The 19,341-nt window shown below is 43.4% G+C and overlaps 1 protein-coding gene across 4 annotated transcripts in view; it reads left to right on the forward strand.

Annotated features, from left to right (window-relative positions):
• Positions 1–19,341, forward strand: part of AUH (AU RNA binding methylglutaconyl-CoA hydratase) — a 75,202-nt gene that overhangs the window by 12,858 nt on the left and 43,003 nt on the right. For all 4 annotated transcript variants that reach the window (XR_014787727.1, XM_084834035.1, XM_084834037.1 and 1 more), the window contains exon 5: positions 17,021–17,113. Coding sequence is in view for 3 of the 4 variants with exons in the window: in XM_084834035.1 (XP_084690161.1) it covers positions 17,021–17,113 (93 nt within the window). In the remaining variant the exon portion in view is untranslated. The remainder of the gene's footprint in view (positions 1–17,020; positions 17,114–19,341) is intronic.

A 19,341-nucleotide genomic window follows, 5' to 3' on the forward strand; every position in this document is an offset into this window, starting at 1 on the left:
GGGTGGTTGGTGTTACAGATGAAAGCACCTTGTCCACTTCATCAGAAGAAAGAGGCTGGAACTGATCCCACAAAACTGGTTTACCACAGGCTGCCTCTCGCTTGTTAACTGCATCCACTGCACATGGAATAACACTCCTGATCCAATCAGTTTTATCCACAAAGTGCCTTGCCAAGCCCTCACAGGAGGGCTTAGAATGCTGCAGTGGTTCTGAAGCAACTGGACCAACCAGGCTTCGAACCACTTGGAACAGCCTCCTGGGACAGCACTCTGCGGATGCGATAAGAGGCACCATAGTATTCCTTTTTTGCTGCCTTCATCGCCATGTGATAGGCTGAAGATATAGCTCTAGCCCATGTCCAGTCGTCTTTGGAGCGAGACTTCTGCCACCGGTGCTTTAGCTGTCTCACCTCCTATTTCAGAGCTGGTAACCGCGGATTAAACCATGGCGCAGTTTGAACCCTGTTCAGGGGGAGAGGGCATTTCAGAGCCACCTGATCTAATGCTCCAGTGATTGTGGCATTCCAGCCATCCACCAGGGTCTTGACCGAGTGGCTATCTGCATGCCCCAGAGAATCCCCAAGCACATTCAGGAATCCATTCGGATCCATAAGATGCCTGGGGCGGACCATTTTAATAGGTCCTCCACTCCTGTGGAGGGGTTGTGGAACCGAGAAATCCAACATCACGAGATAGTGATCTGACCATGACAAGGGGGTGGTGGATATACCCCCAACTTCCAGATCACTCACCGCTTTTCCAGAAACAAACACAAGGTCTAGTGCATGACCAGGTACATGGGTGGGCCCAGTTGCAATAGGGTACAGCTCCCAGGAAGCCATGGTCTCCATGAAGTCCCGAGGTGCCCCTGTGAGGATGGCCTCTGAATGTACATTGAAGTGCCCCAACACCAATAAGTTAGGTAACTGCACACGCACATCAGAGACCACCTCAAGCACCTCAGCCAGGGAGTCAGTCATGCAGAGGGGTGGGCAGGACATGAGCAGAATCCCCAGACTGCCCTTTGGACCCAACCTCCAGTACATGCACTCAGCAACCTTGGTCTCCCAGCGAGGGGGTCTGGTGAAAACCAAGGTCTCCTGGTAGATAACAGCCACTCCCCTTCCCCGATCCCCAGCCCTCAGCTGCTATGCATATGGAAATCTGGCTGGGCACATGGCCGCAAGAGTTGGAACAGCGGCCTCAGCCAGCCAGGTCTCTGTAAAGATGCCAGGTCTGCACCCTCATCCCGGATCATGTCAAGGATGACATGTTTTCTAGGTAACAGACCTGGCATTGCAGAGCAGCAGACGAAGGCCAGAAGGTGGAGTCACGCCTCCCTCAGCCATCCTTTGACTCTGGACAGGCCCAGAACAGGGGACAGATATTACACATCTCTCCCTTGTTCCCCTTACCTGGCATGGCCTGCGTCTAGGGCCCCGCCAGCACCTGCCACCCAGCCTCTATATTCTGGCCCCCAACACTTCCCCCACTGCCTCCGTCAGGGGCACAAATGCCCCCTTGCTTCCACCTAGCAGGCAGGCTACCTACCCCTAAAAACACAACAACCCACCACCACCAGTTAAACAAAAATCAACAAAACACATCCCCTTTACCGATACTGGCTCTCCCAAGCCACCTCAGCCAGCCAGCTTATATAGTCCTTCCAGGAAGGAACAGGGAGAGGTAGTCAGCAGCAGCTGGCTCAGTATCTGGGGGCCTGGTCCTGCAGGGAATGGCAGTCTGCCAGGCAGAAGTCCACAGGGAGGGTGGTGGTGGTGGCAGCTGCAAGCAACAGCAGCAGCAGGCACTCCCTTTACCCTGGATACTGGCTCTCCCAGGCTACCTCAGCCAGCCCAAATAGTCCTTCCAAGAAGTGACAGGTGGAGGTAGCCTGCAGCAGCTGGCTCAGTACCTGGGGGCCTGGTCCTGCAGGGAATGGCAGTCTGCCAGGCAGAAGCCACAGGGAGAGTGGTGGCGGCAGCAGCAGGCACTCTTCCCTGGATGGTGGCTCTCCTATAGTTACTGGCTCCTACAGATACTGGCTCAAACTAGTGTTTGATCCAGATAGCATGTTTTTAAAATCCAGGTTGGTAGCCATGTTAGGTTGTTGAGCAAAAGCCACAGAGTCCTGGAATAGCTTAAAGACCAGTAAATGCTTCCATGGGCTAGAGAACTTTGTCAGATGCTTAGAGAAATAAGAAGAGATATTTCATGGATAGGGTATCTTTATAGGAATGGAATTGCATTTTTTCTGTTCTTTAAATGGAACATACTTTTAGATCAGTTTTAAAATGTATAATTCTATGGTCTCCCTCTTTTTTCAAAGAATAAAGCAGCCTCTGAATGTATTAGCTTGGTACTGTGATCAAATTACCTTGCAAGATGATTATTCTTGATGTAGATTAGAGTCTTTGTTTCATGCCTTAGTTTAATGCTTTTTGCCACCTGGTAAAGATTAGAACACTATATATCGCAAAACAGAAGAGGATTTAATCTCAGGGTTTAAAGGTTTTATGTTATATTAAATAATCTATCCAAAAATTACAAAGTCATAATATGGAAATTTAATGGTTTATGTACAAGCCTTTGATGTTTCTTGTCTTATGAATAAACCAGACCCTAAAACCTATTTCAAAAGGTACACTTAATAAAACAATCATAAATGAATTATTAAACGCTAGCTTTTTATTTTTAAAGCCTATGTTAAGACTGTACAGTTATCAGTTAAATTTTAAACATGTTTTAGAACTCCCTTCAGTACTTCCTAACCTGAAATAAAGCAATTGCTTTAGTGTACTCTAAAATTAATATTCACAGTGTACCCTAATATTCATCAATGTTAGAGTACACTAATATTGGGACAACTATTGCCCCGAATCTCTTGCACTTCTGTGATAAAGCTTTTTTTGGGTTGAGTCAGTTTTGATCTTTGTATTGGGGCAACAAAATTAAATAAAATAGAAACTCCATATTCACAGGTGGTATTTATCTGAATACCCGATGTTAGTGTCAAAGAACAGAGGAGATCTGTTACCTTCATATCCTGTTTGTGAGCTTCCCAGAGTTGCCTAGTTGGTTGCAGTTGCCAACAGGATGCCGGACTAGATGGGCCCTGTTCTGATACTTAGAACTCCTATTGGATTATTTTATTTTATTTATATGTTTTTTTTGCACCTTTCTACATAATGTACTCAAGGTGGCCCACAGTAAAACAGCTACTACAACATAATAACAAAGGAACAATAAAATAGAAAAAAGCAGTTAAAATTAAAGATGTACAGATTCCCCACCATCCCTTCCGGTGGGGAATCCGCCTGGGTAGGGGGATGTGATCCGTTCCTCCCCCCGCTGGAATCCTCCAGGGTGGCTCTGCTCTGAGAGGATTATGCTGAGCTGCCCGACTTGAGGGCCGCTTACCTGACCTGTTCGCCTCCACGCCGATCGCCATGTAGCTTTAAAAAATGGTGATCGGCAGGATGTGCCCATAGACTTATATGCAAAATGGAGCCATGAATCTTGCGTATAAGTCTATGGACACATTTTTTAAAAATGGCAGACGGCTCCGGTTAAGCAAGCAGCCGAGAGCCATTCCACATGGAATCCTCCTGGACCGGAGGTAAGTGGGGCCGTCCCGCTGCAGATTCTGGAGGCTGGATTCCAAAGAATCTGGCCTCATTTGAATCTGCGGCGGATTTCTCTAACATCCCTAGTTAAAACATCAGTGAGACCCATTAGTAGAACGCTGTCTGGAATAAAATGGTTTACACTGCCTGTCAAGAGGCAGACATTGAGGATGCCAAGTATCTCCCTGTCTCCCTAGACAAGCTGTTCCACAGTCTGGGTGCCACAACGGAGAAGTCTGTATCCCATGTGCCCACTCACTATACTTCAGACAAGACAGGAACATTTGAGGAGGACCTCTGTAGTGGAATGAGCATGTTCATATGGAAGATGGTGATTCCAAAGTTTCTCTGGGTTCTGGCCATTTAGAATTCTAAAGGGCAAAGCTAGCACTTTGACATGAGCTTGGAAACAAATTGATAACTGGTGCAGTTGGTGAAGGATTGGAGTGATATACTTCAATCTCCTGGCCCTTGGCAGAACTCTGGAGGCCACATTCTGGACCAATCGAAATTTCCAGCCTGTCTTCAGTGGCAGCCCAATGTAGAACACATAACAGTAATCTAACCTGGAGGACATGAATGACAAACGACACATTTTGAAGATAAGGGCAAAGCCGGTGTACCAGATGGAGTTGGTAAATGTGCATTCTTAATGGCTACATAGATATGCAGATTAACTGCAACAAAAGTGAGCAGCTAGTGTTACTGTCCAAACTTAAATTAAGTATTTTAAAATTATGTGATAGTTATCAAATAAAAATGTTTGATCCTAAGGAAGTGGAGGTTGTTGGATTACAAAACAAAGCAGAAAACTGTGTTGTACAAACATGTTCAGTTTGAACGACTGAACAACAAAATGTCTAAAACAATCACATCTAGATCTTGCATGAAACAGGGCCAGGTGTTCAGAGTCTGATTTAATAAAACATTTTAGTGGAAATAAACTATGGAAGCTTAATCGAGTCCATCATGGGCACAGTGGCCATGCATGGAGGGATCACCATAGGACATAACAGATTCCTGTCTCAGCCAGCTGTGCAAGCATCATACCAGGCCATTATTGGAAATGGAAGGCTTGTGCGTATGTCTCCCATATTTCCATCCAAGTAGGGATGGCGGAGAATTTCTCCCCGAAACTTCGGGGGGCCGAGCGCCAACGTGTTCGGCCCCCCGAACAAGTTTCGGGGAGAAATCCTCCGCACCCCCCCCGCACCCCGCACCCCCCCCCCGGGACGGGACTTACCTTCGCCGAATGTCCCTACGTGATGAATGTAAATCATCACGTAGCCTATCACGGGTGACTTAAAAAAAAAAAAAGCGCGTACGGATAATGGCGGCCCCCATAGGGAGCCGCCATTCCCGTTCCTTATTTGGTCGCTGTAGTCTACGTAAAGATTTACATAGACTACGGCGAAAATAAGGGCAACACTATTTGCGTTGCCCTTATTTTCGCCGTAGTCTACGTAAACATTTACGTAGACTACAGCGACTAAATAAGGAACGCGAATGGCGGCTCCCTATGGGGGCCGCCATTAGCGTACGCGCTTTTTTTTTTTTAAGTCACCCGTGATAGGCTACGTGACGATTAACGTAGCCTATCACGGCTGACTTTGCAGATCTAGCCGTGATAGGCTACGTTAATCGTCACGTAGCCTATCACGGGGGCGTTAAAAAAAAAAAATGGAGTTCGCGGCCGGGCGAGGCGGGAAGCCTCCTCCCCGGCCTGAATTTCGGCCGGGCGAGGCGGGAAGCCTCCCCCCCGGCCTGAACTTCGCGGGGGGAGCAGCGAAGCGCCTCCCCCCCACCGCGAACAAGCTTCGACGAAAGGTAAGTGCCTTTCGTCCACCCCTACATCCAAGTGACTCCTTCTGCTTAGTCAAGGAACCAGAGCTTGGAGTTTGCATTCTTTGAACAGAGGGCTGAATGGGAATATAGTAGATGCACATAGGCCTCCTGCTGCCCATAATAACTAGGCATGCTTAGTATCCATGAATGCATACCAAGTGGGAGGAGGGTTTCCATTATTCCTTATTATGAGAATCCATGTGTGTGTGGACATACTGTGATCATCGTGAACTGGATCAAGTCACAGATATTCTGTAAGTGTCATCTAGTTTGTGACTCCTGCAAGCAAATTCCACTATTGGTTTTGAAACACTTCAGTGTGGATTAGCTCAACAGCCTGAAAGTACTGACTTTTCCAGGCAGTGTACAGTGAAGTTTACAAATTGTATCCACAAGCTGTAATGAACTAACTGTTTAATTTGGATTTCAGAATTGATTTTAGCGTGTGAAGAATTGATTTTCAAGTCATATGTACTGTAACCAGTACCACTTTTTCCAGGAAGATGTTTCAAATGTTGCTATATGATAACATTGTTTATCATGTCAAAATCCATTGAGAAATCCAATAAAGTCAACTAGTTATATTTCCCTTGTTTATCAAGATTTGATGCTCAATCCTAATAATGTTTGTTTAGGACTGAATTCAATAGGACTTTCTAGTAAGAGTGCTTAGGATTTTGTTTTTAGAATATCTGATAAAAACGATATAATATGTTTGTGTCAACCAGAGCACCCTGGAGCTGAGCTGTAGCTACATTTTGTTTACCTTTCTCATATTTTTGTTTATTTATTACATTTTTATGTGTAATAAATATATAATAGTCCAAGAGCCCATGTCAAAAATACAAAAGGTTTGACTATCTGGACATCTACAAATGTTATAGCATCTCCAAAACTGTCAGTCCTACGAGCAACTGCTGGGATGTTTCCCTATCCACATTCTCCACACCATGCATACTTTTGAAGACCTGTATCATGTCTCCCCTTACCCTCTTTTTCTCCAAGCTAAACAATCCCACCTGTTGTAATCTCTCATAGGGGAGGTGCTCCAGCCCCTCATCATTTTAGTTGCCCTTTTCTGCACTTTTTCCAGCTTTATAATATTTTTTTTTAGGTGTGATGACCAGAACTGTAGAACTATTCTAAGTGTGGTCGCACCACAGATTTGCATAAGGGCAGTATGATATCGGCAGTTTTATTCTCAATTCCTTTTCTAATTATGCCTATCATGGAGTTTGCCTTTTTTACAACAGCCGCACACTGGGTTGACATTTTCATCGAGCAGTCCACCAGAACCCCAAGATGTTTTTCTTGCTCAGTCACCGCTAGCTCAGATCCCATCAGGTTATACTTGAAATTGGGATTTTTTGCCCCAATGTGCATCACTTTACACTTGCTTACATTGAACTGCATTTGCCATTTAGATGCCCATTCTCCCAGTTTGGAGAGGTCCTTTTGGAGCTCTTCACAGTGCCTTTTTGTTTCAACCACCCTAAATAATTTGGTGTCATCTGCAAACTTGGCCACTTCACTGCTCACTGCTAATTCCAGATCATTTATGAACAGGTTGAAATGCATTTTTCTTAATACAGGTCCCTGTGGGACCCCACTATTTACTTCCCCCTATTGGGAGAATAAGAGGACCTGTCCTCTTATTCCATGACTGTTAAGTTTGCTCAGGAGTCTTTGGTGAGGGACTTTGTCAAAAGCCTTTTGGAAGTCCAAGTAAACAATGTCTACTGGATCACCCCTATCTACATGTTTATTGACACTCTCCAATAACTCTTAAAGGTTAGTGAGACAGGACTTATCTTTGTGGAAGCCATGTTGATTCTTTTTCAGCAGAGCTTGTCCTTCTATACGCTGACTAATTTTATCTTTAATAATGCTTTCAACCGATTTACCCAGAACAGATGTTAAGCTAACTTGCCTGTAATTTCCCAGATCCCCCCGGATCCCTTTTTGAAAAATGGTGTTACACTGGCCATCTTCCAGTCCTCTGGTATAGAGGCTGATCTTAGGGACATGTTGCATATCTTGGTCAGAAGATCAGCAGTTTCATATTTGAGTTATTTGAGAACTCTATGATGGATACCATCTGGGCCTGGTGATTTATTTGCTTTCAATTTATCAATAAGGTTGAGAACTTCATCTTTTGCCTCAGTTCCTCAGACTCCCTTCCTGAAAACATCAGTTCAGGCACAGGTATCTGTCCTATATCTTCTGCAGTGAAGACAGATGAAAATAATTCATTCAGCTTCTCTGCAATCTCCTTGTCATCCTTCATACTCCTTTAACTCCATTGTCATCCAGTGGCCCAGCTGCTTCCCTAGTTAGTTTTCTGCTTCTGGTATATTTAAAGAATTCTTTATTGTTGGCCTTGATGTTGTTAGTAATATGCTCTTCGAAATGCTTTTTTGCATCTCTTATTGTCTGCTTGCATCGCGTTTGTGCAAGCTTGTGCTGCCTTTTGTTTTCCTCACTTGGGCAAGACTTCCTTTTCTGAAGGAAGCTCTCTTTTCTCTAATAGCTCCCTTAACACTTCCTGTTAATCATGCCAGCGACCTCTTGGACTTAGTGCTCCCTTTCCTAACCTGTGGTATACATTTTAGCTGGGCTTCTATTATTGTGGTTTGGAGGAATCTCCAAGCATTTTGAAGGGATTTAATCTGCTTGACTCTCCCTTTTAGCTTCCTTTTCACCAGTTCCCTCATTTTAGAGAAGTTTCCTCTTTTGAAGTCAAATGTGACTGTGTTGGACTTCCTGGGCAATTTTCCACTGAAATATATATTAAATTTGATAGCGCTGTGGTCATTGTTTCCAATTGGTTCAACAACATTTACATCTCATACTAGGTCCTGGGTGACACCACTTAGGATTAAATCTAAAGTTGCCTCCCCTCTGGCCAGTTTCATAACCAACTGGTCTATGGCACAATCATTTAGGACATCGAGAAATGTAACCTCTTTGTCGTGACTGGAACATGCATTTATCCAGTCAATGTGGGGGTAATTGAAGTTGCCCATTATTATAACACTTCCTTGTTTGGAGGCCTCCCTGATTTTGTTTTCCATCACAAAGTCACTCTGAGTATTATTATTTCCCAAGTGTCATTTTTGTATCAGTGGGGGGACGGACAGCACTGAGAAAGGAGGTAGCAGTAGCAGGAGGAGTGGCCGTGTTTTTCCCCGCTCTTTCCAGGCAACTCTGTAGGCATTTGGGACAAGTCATTCACAAGCCATCATGCCAAGTTCACACATCACCACAAGCCATGCTGATCAACCCAACAACAAGTCATGGGTTCTTAGGGTGGCTTCTGTATGATTAACAAGCCAAACTGAAGAAACCACACCAGGTTCAGATGTCACAACGAACCATTCCGAAGCAAACAAGGCTGATAACCCACCGTGGCATACTGTTTTGTACCAAACCTTGGTCTGATACAGCACGGCTCTTAATATTATGTTCTTAAAAGCCCTCAATAGCAAAAAGGAAAATAGACCTCTCTCAGCATCTGGTTTGGAACTGCAACTATACAGGAATAGACCAAGTCTATTGGTCTCTGATGTGCATGTACAGTCCCCTAACTTATTGGTGTTGGGGCACTTCAACGTACATTCGGAGGCCATCCTCACAGGAGCATCTTGGGACTTCATGGAGACCATGGCCTCCTGGGAGCTGCACCATATTCTAACTGGGCCCACCCATGTAGCCGGTCATGCACTAGACCTTGTGTTTGTTTCTGGAGAAGCGGTGAGTGATCTGGAAGTTGGGGGTATATCCACCACCCCCTTGTCATGGTCAGATCACTATCTGGTGACGTTGGACTTCTCAGTTCCACAACCCCTCCGCAGGGGTGGAGGACCCATTAAAATGGTCCGCCCCAGGTGTCTTATGGATCCAAATGGATTCCTGAACACGCTTGGGGATTCTCTGGGGCATGCCAACGGCCACTCGGTCGAGACCCTGGTGGGTGGCTGGAATGCCGCAATCATTGGGGCATTAGATCAGGTGGCTCCGAAACGCCCTCTCCCCCTGAACAGGGCTCGGGCTGCACCATGGTTCAATCCACAGTTACGAGCTCTGAAACAGGAGATGAGACAGCTAGAGCACCGGTGGCGGAAGTCTCGCTCCAAAGACGACCATACACGGGCTAGAGCTGTATCTTCAGCCTATCACGTGGCGGTGAAGGCAGCAAAAAAGGAATATTATGCTGCCTCTATCGCGTCTGCAGAGTGCTGTCCCAGGAGGCTGTTCCAAGTGGTCCGGAGCCTGGTCGGTCCTGTGGCTCCGGAACCACTGGAGCATTCTAAGGCCTCCTGTGAGGCCTTGGCAAGGCACTTTGCAGATAAAATTGATCAGATTAGGTGTGTTACTGTGCACGCTGTGGATACAGTTAGTGAGCAAGAGGCAACCTGTGGCAAACCGGTTTTGTGGGATCAGTTCCAGCTTCTTCCTCCTGATGAAGTGGACAAGGTGCTTTCATCTGTACGGCCGACCACCTGCTTACTTGATCCTTGCCCATCTTGGCTTATTGTGGGCTGCAGAGAGAGACTGGGTGAGGGGATCAGGGCGGTGGTGAACGCCTCCCTTGAGGAGGGAGTGATACCATCAGCCCTCAAGGAAGCAGTGATAAGACCGCTCTTAAAGAAGCCCTCCTTGGATCCTCAAGTTCTGAACAACTTTCGCCCAGTCTCAAATCTGCCATTTTTGGGCAAGGTGATTGAGCGGGTGGTGGTGGTGCAGTTGAAGGCACACTTGGAAGAAACTGATTATCTAGACCCATTTCAGTCGGGCTTCAGGCTTGGGCATGGGACAGAAACGGCCTTGGTCGCCTTGGTAGATGATATGAGGAGGGCTCTGGATAGGGCTGAATGCTCCTTCCTTGTTCTTCTCGACCTCTCAGCGGCTTTTGATACCGTTGACCACGGTATCCTCCTGGACCACCTGGAGGGGTTGGGCATTGGAGACACCATATTGCGGTGGTTCCGGTCCTTCCTCTCCGGCAGGTACCAGAGGGTAGCACTGGGAGAGGAGGTTTCGGACCCGTGGCCACTTACTTGTGGGGTGCCACAGGGTTCCATCCTCTCCCCGATGCTATTTAACATCTATGTGAAGCGGCTGGGGGCTATCATCAGGAGGTTTGGGGTGCAGTGTCATCAATATGCGGATGACACGCAGCTCTACCTCTCATTCAAATCTTCACCAAGGTTGGCCGTAGAATCCCTATCCAAACGTCTGGAGACGGTGAGTGGCTGGATGGGGAGGAATAAGCTGAAGCTGAACCCTGACGAGACCGAGGTACTTTTGGTGGGAGACAAGAGGAGGCTGGGGGATGTTGACCTGGTGTTGAATGGGGTGCGGCTATCCTTGAAAGACCAGGTCCGCAGCCTGTGGGTCATTTTGGACTCCCAGCTGTCCATGGAGGCTCAGGTGTCAGCTGTGAGCCAGACAGCGCTGTATCAACTCCATCTGATACGGCGGCTGCGCCCCTTCCTTCCCGACCATCTGCTCCCATCGGTAGTACATGCCCTGGTCTCCTCTCATTTAGACTACTGTAATGCGCTCTACGTGGGGTTACCCTTGAAGACGGTTCGGAAACTGCAGCTTGTACAGAACGCGGCGGCTCACCTGATTAAAGGCAGCCGCCGGCGAGATCACATCACTCCAGTGCTGAAGGAGTTGCACTGGTTAACAGTTGTTTTCCGGGCCAAATTCAAGGTTTTGGTTTTGACCTTTAAAACCCTATATGGTTCCAGCCCAGCTTATCTCAAGGAGTGCCTCCAGCAGCACCAGACAGGGCACTTAACAAGATCAGCCTCGGATGGCCTTCTCTCTGTCCCATCAGCCAGGACAGCTATACTGGTGGGGATGAGGGAGAGGGCCTTTTCTGTGGTGGCCCCCACTCTGTTGAACTCCCTCCCTAGGGAACGCCGTCATGCCCCCTCTTTAATGAGCTTCCGTTGTGCATTAAAAACGTGGTTGTTCAGGCAGGCATTTGGGGTGGGTTAGCGTATTTTAGAAAATGTTTTTATTGTAGAATTTTATTGTTTTAAACTGTTTTATTGTATATTGTACATCGCCCAGAGTGGCTGGGTGACCAGCCAGATGGGCGATTAATAAATTTAATAATAAACAAATAAATAAATAAATAAGTCACTTCCAGGTGGCGTGCGCCTAGCACTACTAATCAAAAGACATTGTGCAGCTATTCTGTCTTTTGTCTTTAATGGATTTATTGTGGAAAGAAAAGGTGGAAGAAGTGGTGGGAAAACACTGGATAGTTACAAATGGAAGATGACAACATCTGGAACTCCCTGTAAAACTCCATGAATGATGCAGGGTGATTTACAATAAAAGCCTTGTCTGGAAGCACTCCAAAACTATCAAGGAGTAGATTTGTACCACTTGATGATGGGAAAAGATATGTAATACTGGATAATTATGAAGATTTCATTGTGCTTGACACTATGTGGATGATGTCACTGACACTGAAGAAAGAGGGAGGTCCAATGTGGACAAGGGTTGAATACCAACGTTTTGGTAGATAAGGCTCCCCAACAGAAAATGAGATTTTTCTCACAAATTAACAAGTACCCAACATCGCTACAGCTTGTGGCAGAAACAATTAAAAGACCCCACAAAATAGCTAAGGAGTGCCAGCAGAGGCACATTATTGTGACATATGATTTGGCTATTGTGAAATTGTATGTATAATAAATGCAGACAAAAGTCCTAAGTTTGACAAGTTAAACTTTTATATTCTATTTTATCATGGCATATTTTGGGGGGTTTAATTGCTGTGAACCACCCAGAGAGCTTCGGCTGTTGGGTAGTACAGAAATGCAATAAATAAGTAAATAAAGTTCCTAATGCTTGATGGATTTCACATCTGCCTGGCATATATTAAAACTGGATAGGACAGTTAGTCCATCAATAAAAGTCCCTGAATAAGACAGAAGAGCCAACATTAGCTGCTGTGACCAGCAGTATGTAATTCCTGCAGTGGAAATTAGATGACCTTATGATTTCATTGTAGCACTAAAGAATTGTAACTTCAAAGAGGCTCTGGTGTTGTTTCTAGCAAAAGCATGGAAGTCTGATAATTACATAATTCTATGTTCTAAGATATTGCATGGAACCTTAAAAGAAAAGAGTTATGTTTTCCATATTGCAGATTGTAGTATGCAATGCAACAAAGAGCTGCTTCGAATGTACCCATGAACAGGCAGATTCCCAGCTGATTTACTGCTTTGCAAAGTCATGTACCTCACCAAGTAACATTGTCCTACACCACAGTGACATAGATGGGTTTATCATTCTTTTCAGAAACATTTCACACTTAAATGTTGAAGTACATGTTTAGATGGAAATAGGCCTGCAGCAAAAGGAGAATTTGAGGTACACAGGTTTTAGAATGCTAGCAGACTCATTGGAATCATCAGTGTGCAAATCCTTATCTGGATTTCATTGCTTCACTGGATGTGACTACACAGCAGCCTTTTCAAGGAAGGGTATGATTCTAGGAAGAAATGAGAAGTTCATAAACTGCCTTTTCTTCTTTTTGGGCTGGACTATGAAGGGGGAATAGAGAGTTTATACTGGGCTTTTCTGGGGGTTGCACATTAATTTTTTCAGTATTTTTGTAACTTAAATAAATAAATGCAAAGTATTCTTGTAGGAAAACTAATACTTTGCTTTGACTTTATTGCTAAAATATTCATGTTTCAGAACTGATGTACATAGTTGCAGTTAAGTATATTGGAAATTGTTATGACCCTGTATGTATTTAATAGTCTGATTTGGGGTTGGTCCCACATAAAGCTGTCAGATTGGATATTTTAAGATACAGGAAGGTGGTCCCCTTTTGGAGGAGTCAGAAAGGGGGTATGTCCCAACAAAGTCATTCAGAGTGGATAATCTGGGATTTTTGTTGGCTATTCCCCAACAGATACTGCTTGTTTCATCCATGTACCTTATGTCATAATCATTGGCCCCAAAAAGGGATTTTGAGGGGCTACCACCCCCGAAACACCCCAGCAGTTGTGCATAAGACTGGCAATTTTGGAGGGGCCACAACTTTTGTAAGATATCCAAAAAGTCAAACCTTTTGTATCTTGCAAGGTAAGTATTTCAACACAGGCTCTTGGACTACAATGGGAAGGTGAGAGACAGGATGAAAGTTAGAGGGATCACCTACATTCAGTGTGGATTTCTTCAGGAGAAGTTTTCTAATGATCGTTTTCTTGACAGAAGATGGCAATTTTCTTTCTTTCAAGGATCCATTTTCTTCAGCAATGCTGGTTTTCATCCATACATCACATCTCTGGATTGTAGCTTTAGTGTTGAATAGATGTTGAAAGTGAGCTGTTAGATTTGGTATGCCTTTCAAGAATTTTAATTTGTATGAATATGTCATTCATCTACTATTCTTCTGCCATTCATAAGTGATAGAAATTCTTGAGTACTTCAAATCCAAATACTTTCTAGCAATCATAATTGTTTGGTGCTTTCTGCTTTTTGTGTATGGATATTTTACTTCATACCTAATCTTTGTTGATGTACTGGCTAAACACCACTTTAATATAAAAATAAGCATTTGTATTGAGCTGGAAGCTATGGATTGTAGGCACTGTGACTGAGGAAAAACATCAAAGCCTTCTATTTTTAGTATTACTGTTTTAATTCTAAAATTAAAATTGCATTTTTTGCAGTACAGGTAAACCAAGTCTAATTTCCTGCTTTTGTATTCTAACTTGAGGTTTTTAATACTTATGCAGGCCCATGTGTATGTTAAAAGTACTTGGCTAAAACAGAACATTAATATTTTGTTCTGTTTATAAAATCCAGTAGGAACATATTGCTTATCTGAAACTGGAAAAATAATTATTTAGATCAGGCCCTCAGTTAATATAAACAAGTCAAAGGACTATTCAACTCAGATGCAGTATGTATTATTGCATGAATATAGAGCTTTCTACTCCGGTTGGGTCCAACTGTTTGTGCCATAGATAATTTTTAAAAGACTAGTGATATGTGGGTTTTCTGAAAAATTCTGGGATCCGATTTAACATGTTTGATTTACATTTAGTAAACAAAATGAAGAAAGTACACCAGGTCTATATAAATATCTCAGTTCTTTTCAGTAACCAATAATAGATGAACTGAAAAACCTGATTAAGAAAAAAAGTTCACACTTTTGGGTGCAGTCCAGTGGGTTGCGCCCTCATTAAATGGAAGCCTCTGAACACAGAAGCTTCTGTGTATCCAATGCCCTGCCAGGCCAACAGGACAGGAAGAACAATGTAGGCAATTTATGCCACTCCATGTTCCTGCTCTTTTTTGTCTTTTTCTTTTCTCTAGATAGGCCTCTCTGTCCATCTAAAGGAGGCAATCTGATGGGGCTGGGACTGGGACTGGGACTGGAGAGGCCATAGGAAACATAATACCCTGGTCTCTCCTCTTCCTGCCCACCGGAACACTGCCCTTTCTGACCTTTCCGAGGTCCTCCAAGACTGCTTTTACGACTCTGGAAAGCAGCTGGCGTGGTTCTTTCTGTAGAAGCTGCAAGGATTGGATTCTGGAGTCCCCCTTCTGAGGTCTTAGCAGTGTCTACAGTTTTGGAGGGGGGACTCTGAAGAATCATATGATCCCTGGGATGCTTTCCTCGGACTATAGAATTGCTCTCCCCATTATAATCCTATGCACAGTTACCTGGGAGTTAAGTCTATTAAACTATTTGGGATGGAATTCAAATAGGTATACATAGGATTGGGCTACTAATGTGTTTTAAATGTTATATTCAAAGCTTTACTTGGAATACTTGAAAATATTCCAATTCGACTGCAAATACTTCTCTTACGTTTCTTAAATTTTAAGGAATGAAATTAAGGCACTGAAAACTGTAACATACTAACTTTAGCGTGCCTACAGAGCTGTACATGCGATATATGCTACCAAGGCATAGTCAACTGAAAAAAGTTAATTACAGCTTTAAAACTTCCATAGAGAGAATCTGCATCCATTCACTATATTGCATCCATTCACTATATTGCTAATTCTGTTTATAAAATAATGTGTTTTTTGAAGTGGAAAATTTTCTGTCCCTCATTACTGAAAGACTATTCTGTGGGAGTTGAAACTGCAAATAAATCCTTCTAAGCTCCTAAACTGACCTGGTTCGCATGTCACAATAAGCCACAGTGGGTTATTACTCTTGTTCGTTTCAGAGTGACTTACTGTGACATCTGAACCTGGCACGGTTTCAGCAGAAGCCACCCTGAGAACCCATGGGTGGTTGTTGGGTTGCTCAGGGTAGCTTGTTTTCAGGATGGCTTGTCATGATGTGCAAACCTGGCATGATGGCTTGTGAGTGACTTGTCCAAAGTGGCTACAGAGTCACCTGGCAAGAGTGGAAAAACATGGCCACTCCTTGCCATGTCAGTATTGCCTCTTCCTCCTCCCTCGTCAGGGCTGTCACCCCTCCACTGAAACGCATTTGCAACCTCTTTTCCCCAGTGCTTTGGAATTATGCAGATGGGATCAATTTGTTTTTCCCCCCTGTCATTCTCAAGAGTGCACGATCTCCTGTCTCCTAGTTTCTTTTGTCTTATCAGCAGGACATACCCGTATCCCCTTGTAACTGTTGAAATCCCACTCATCAGTTTCATCCTTTCACTGTATTATGTCTTGAACTGACACTTATTAGTTTCCTCTCCCCACTTCAGTGCTTCCCTTGACCCTGAACTCTGATGAGATGGAGCTATTGGGGTGGGCAGGTGTAATTACTGCTAGAGTATGGGTGTATTTGCTGTGGGAGTATGGGTGTATTTACTGAACAAATAAGTTCACTTTTAAAAAATACTTTTCTGTTTGCAATTGCGAACGTGCTTTTGCAAGCCTAATTTTCATGGAGTCATTTGCATAGGGAATTTTTTGGTAAAAAATCACATTCAGAATTTTCTGGAGAACCTACATCAGTGCCTCTCCATTTAAGAAGCAAGACCAAGTTCTTGTGTAGCTAAATAGTAAAGGAAACTACTCGTTTCAGTTCAAAGTTACGGCTTTTTCTGTAAGTATACAATCAATAGTAGATGACTTTACCAACTTTGATTTTTAAAGATTACTGTTAGTAAACTGTACCTCTTTCCATACCTCCAGGTCTCTTGGTCATGTAGTCACTCCCACTTGGCAGGTCTAAAAGAATTACTTGCTCACCATCATATACATAGACCCAGAAACTGCTCCCTAGTCACAGCTGCTTTCACTTTTATGGTGAAAAGTAAACAGTTAAATGAAAACTGCTAGGTCTGAATTTCAAAATCATCGTGCCATTTAGTTTTTCATTGCCATTAGTATCCCAAATATCTTTTTGGTCAGAGTTTAGATTGCATTGAGAAAAAAAGCAGGCAGTGTAATTTGCCTACAGAAAACAGTAATTTCAGGGAATCAGCTTTGTGTTAGAAAAAAATGCCTTGAGGGCTAAATGAAATATACTATACAAATGATTCCAGTATCTTTGTGGTGCTAATTGTTGTTTTCCTTTTCAGCTAATCTTCCAGTACCAACTATCGCGGCAATCGATGGCATTGCATTAGGTGGTGGCCTAGAATTGGCTTTAGCCTGTGACATAAGAGTGGCAGGTAATGTGTAGTCTTGTTTTTACAGTTATAGCACAAGAAAACTTGTCCAATTCTTGCTTAGGAAAGTGATTTTATTTTTGAATAGTGGATTTTAATGTAATTTTTAATGTAGATTTCTGTGTAGTTTTTAACATACATCTGAGGTAATGACAATGTGCAACCTTTGCAGTTTTTTTATTGACATGATACTTTTTGGTGAGCATCTGGAACAGATAAATATAATTCAAACTAAGCAGTTTATAACTTTTGTCATTGTATGTTCAGGTACTGACATTTAAGTCAGTGCATAAGGGGAGTGCCTAAGTTACTGACTAAAAGCCTAGGCAGTTGCCCACCAGACTTGCCAGAAGTTAAGTGGTTGAAAAGCCACTGGCTGGGTTCACACATGACAACCCACACTCAAGGTTGAGCGTGGGTTGAGTGTGGGCTGTTGTTGAAACATGGGTTGTGTTGTGTGAGCCCTGCCATGCTAACAAACTATGGTTTGTTAACTACAAACTACTCATAAAGAGAACCCATGGCTTGTTCTTGGGTTGTGAACTGTGGGTTGTTTGTGGTTAACAAACCATGGTTTGTTAGAGTGGCTGGGCTCACACAACACAACAACCCACTTTTCAACATCCAACAGTTCAGTGACAGTCCACACTCAACCTTGAGTGTGGGTTGTCGTGTTGTGTGAACCCAGTCACTGAGTGTTCTTGGTAATGCCCACAGATTCCTGAGAGGAGAAAAAATGAGGCAAATAGTCAGCACCAACCTTGCCATCTGTTCCTGTTTCAACAGCTGAGACTGGTCCCTTTCCCTAACAGAGAACCACTCCACCTCCATGTTTTGCAACTACTGATATCTTCTGCTCCTTCATCCCCTTGTAGCAGTATATTTAGATACCATATATACTATTTTAATCAAATTTTATTGGAAGGAAGGGGAATAATACTTTTAAATAAAAATACATTCAGTGTTCTGGGGTGAAGAGAATTTAAGAAAAATGTGTGTATTTTGAGAGAGATGCATTTGAAAAGGAGAATTATAGGGGAAAAGAAACTTTAGTGGGAAAGAAATGTATATATATTACTTTTTAAAGTTTTTTGCCCTTGTTATGTTTTCTCAAATCTTTTATAAGTACTTGGACTGTAAGGCCTTGGGTAAAAGTTAGTGATACATGGATCTTGTATGAAATTGAAATTTCTAAGCCTGCAGAATAGGGCAGACTATAAATTAAGGCTAACAGTGTTCTTGTCAATGCAGTTTTTTTGCTCTCTGCCTCTGTAAGGAGTTATCTGCTTGAAGAGATTGTTTTATAACAAGAGTGGGCAACTTGTAGCTCTCCAAATGTTTTCGCCTACAACTCCCATCAGCCCAATCCAGCCTAGCAAATGGTGAGGGATCGTGAGAGCTGTAGGCCAAAACATCTAGAGGGCATCAAGTTGCCCATTCCTGTTTTATAACCTCTGACCCTGATTGTTTGAGACTATTCAAGAATAATATAGTTACTAGAATTGCAGCTTTACTTCACTCTTCCCCCAAGTAGGACAGAGTATGTGCATCTATCCCATTATATTTTTTACAATATTTTAATATTTATTTTAGGGGTCTTGAAAAACCTGCGCTGGTTTCCAGTTGCTTTCTGGGTTCAATTCAAGATGCTGTTTTTAACCTTTAAAGCTATAAACAGCTTAAGACCTGGCTGTCTGAGGGACTGCCTGTATTGTTATGCACCTGCCCAGGTATTAAGATCTGCAAGACAGGCCCTTTTGAGGGCGTCTACAGAGAACCATTTAGCAGGCGTGGATTAAAAGGCTTTTTCCTGTATCACTCTCTGGAACAGGCCAGGGTTTCTTTATTTTGCACTGCAGAATGGATAAGGAAAAAAGCAGGAGTTTGCTGTTTTTTATCTTCCTGAAACTGCTGCAGGAGTGAAAGGACCCCATCTCTTTCCCCAGAGAGCTTTGGCTATTGGCTGTATAGAAATGTAATAAATGAATAAAGTCCTCTAGCACTAACACAGGACTTGGAAGAGAGGTGAAATCTTGTCTTCATGTATTTTCTTATGCAAATAAATCTCAGTATAAGAAAAAAAAAAAAACCCATCTCTCTTCCAAGTCCTCTGATTGCTAGAGGGAGCAGAAAATACTTTTCTAACTTTGGAGAAGGACAAAATAAGCAGGATAAATTCTTGCTGTTTCTATCCCAAGCTTTCTACAAATTGGAAAAATATTTTCCTCTTC

This window comes from Heloderma suspectum, chromosome 2, assembly GCF_057233095.1.
Source record: "Heloderma suspectum isolate Gila_16-S chromosome 2, 16-S_ref, whole genome shotgun sequence".
NCBI classification, from domain to species: domain Eukaryota; kingdom Metazoa; phylum Chordata; class Lepidosauria; order Squamata; family Helodermatidae; genus Heloderma; species Heloderma suspectum.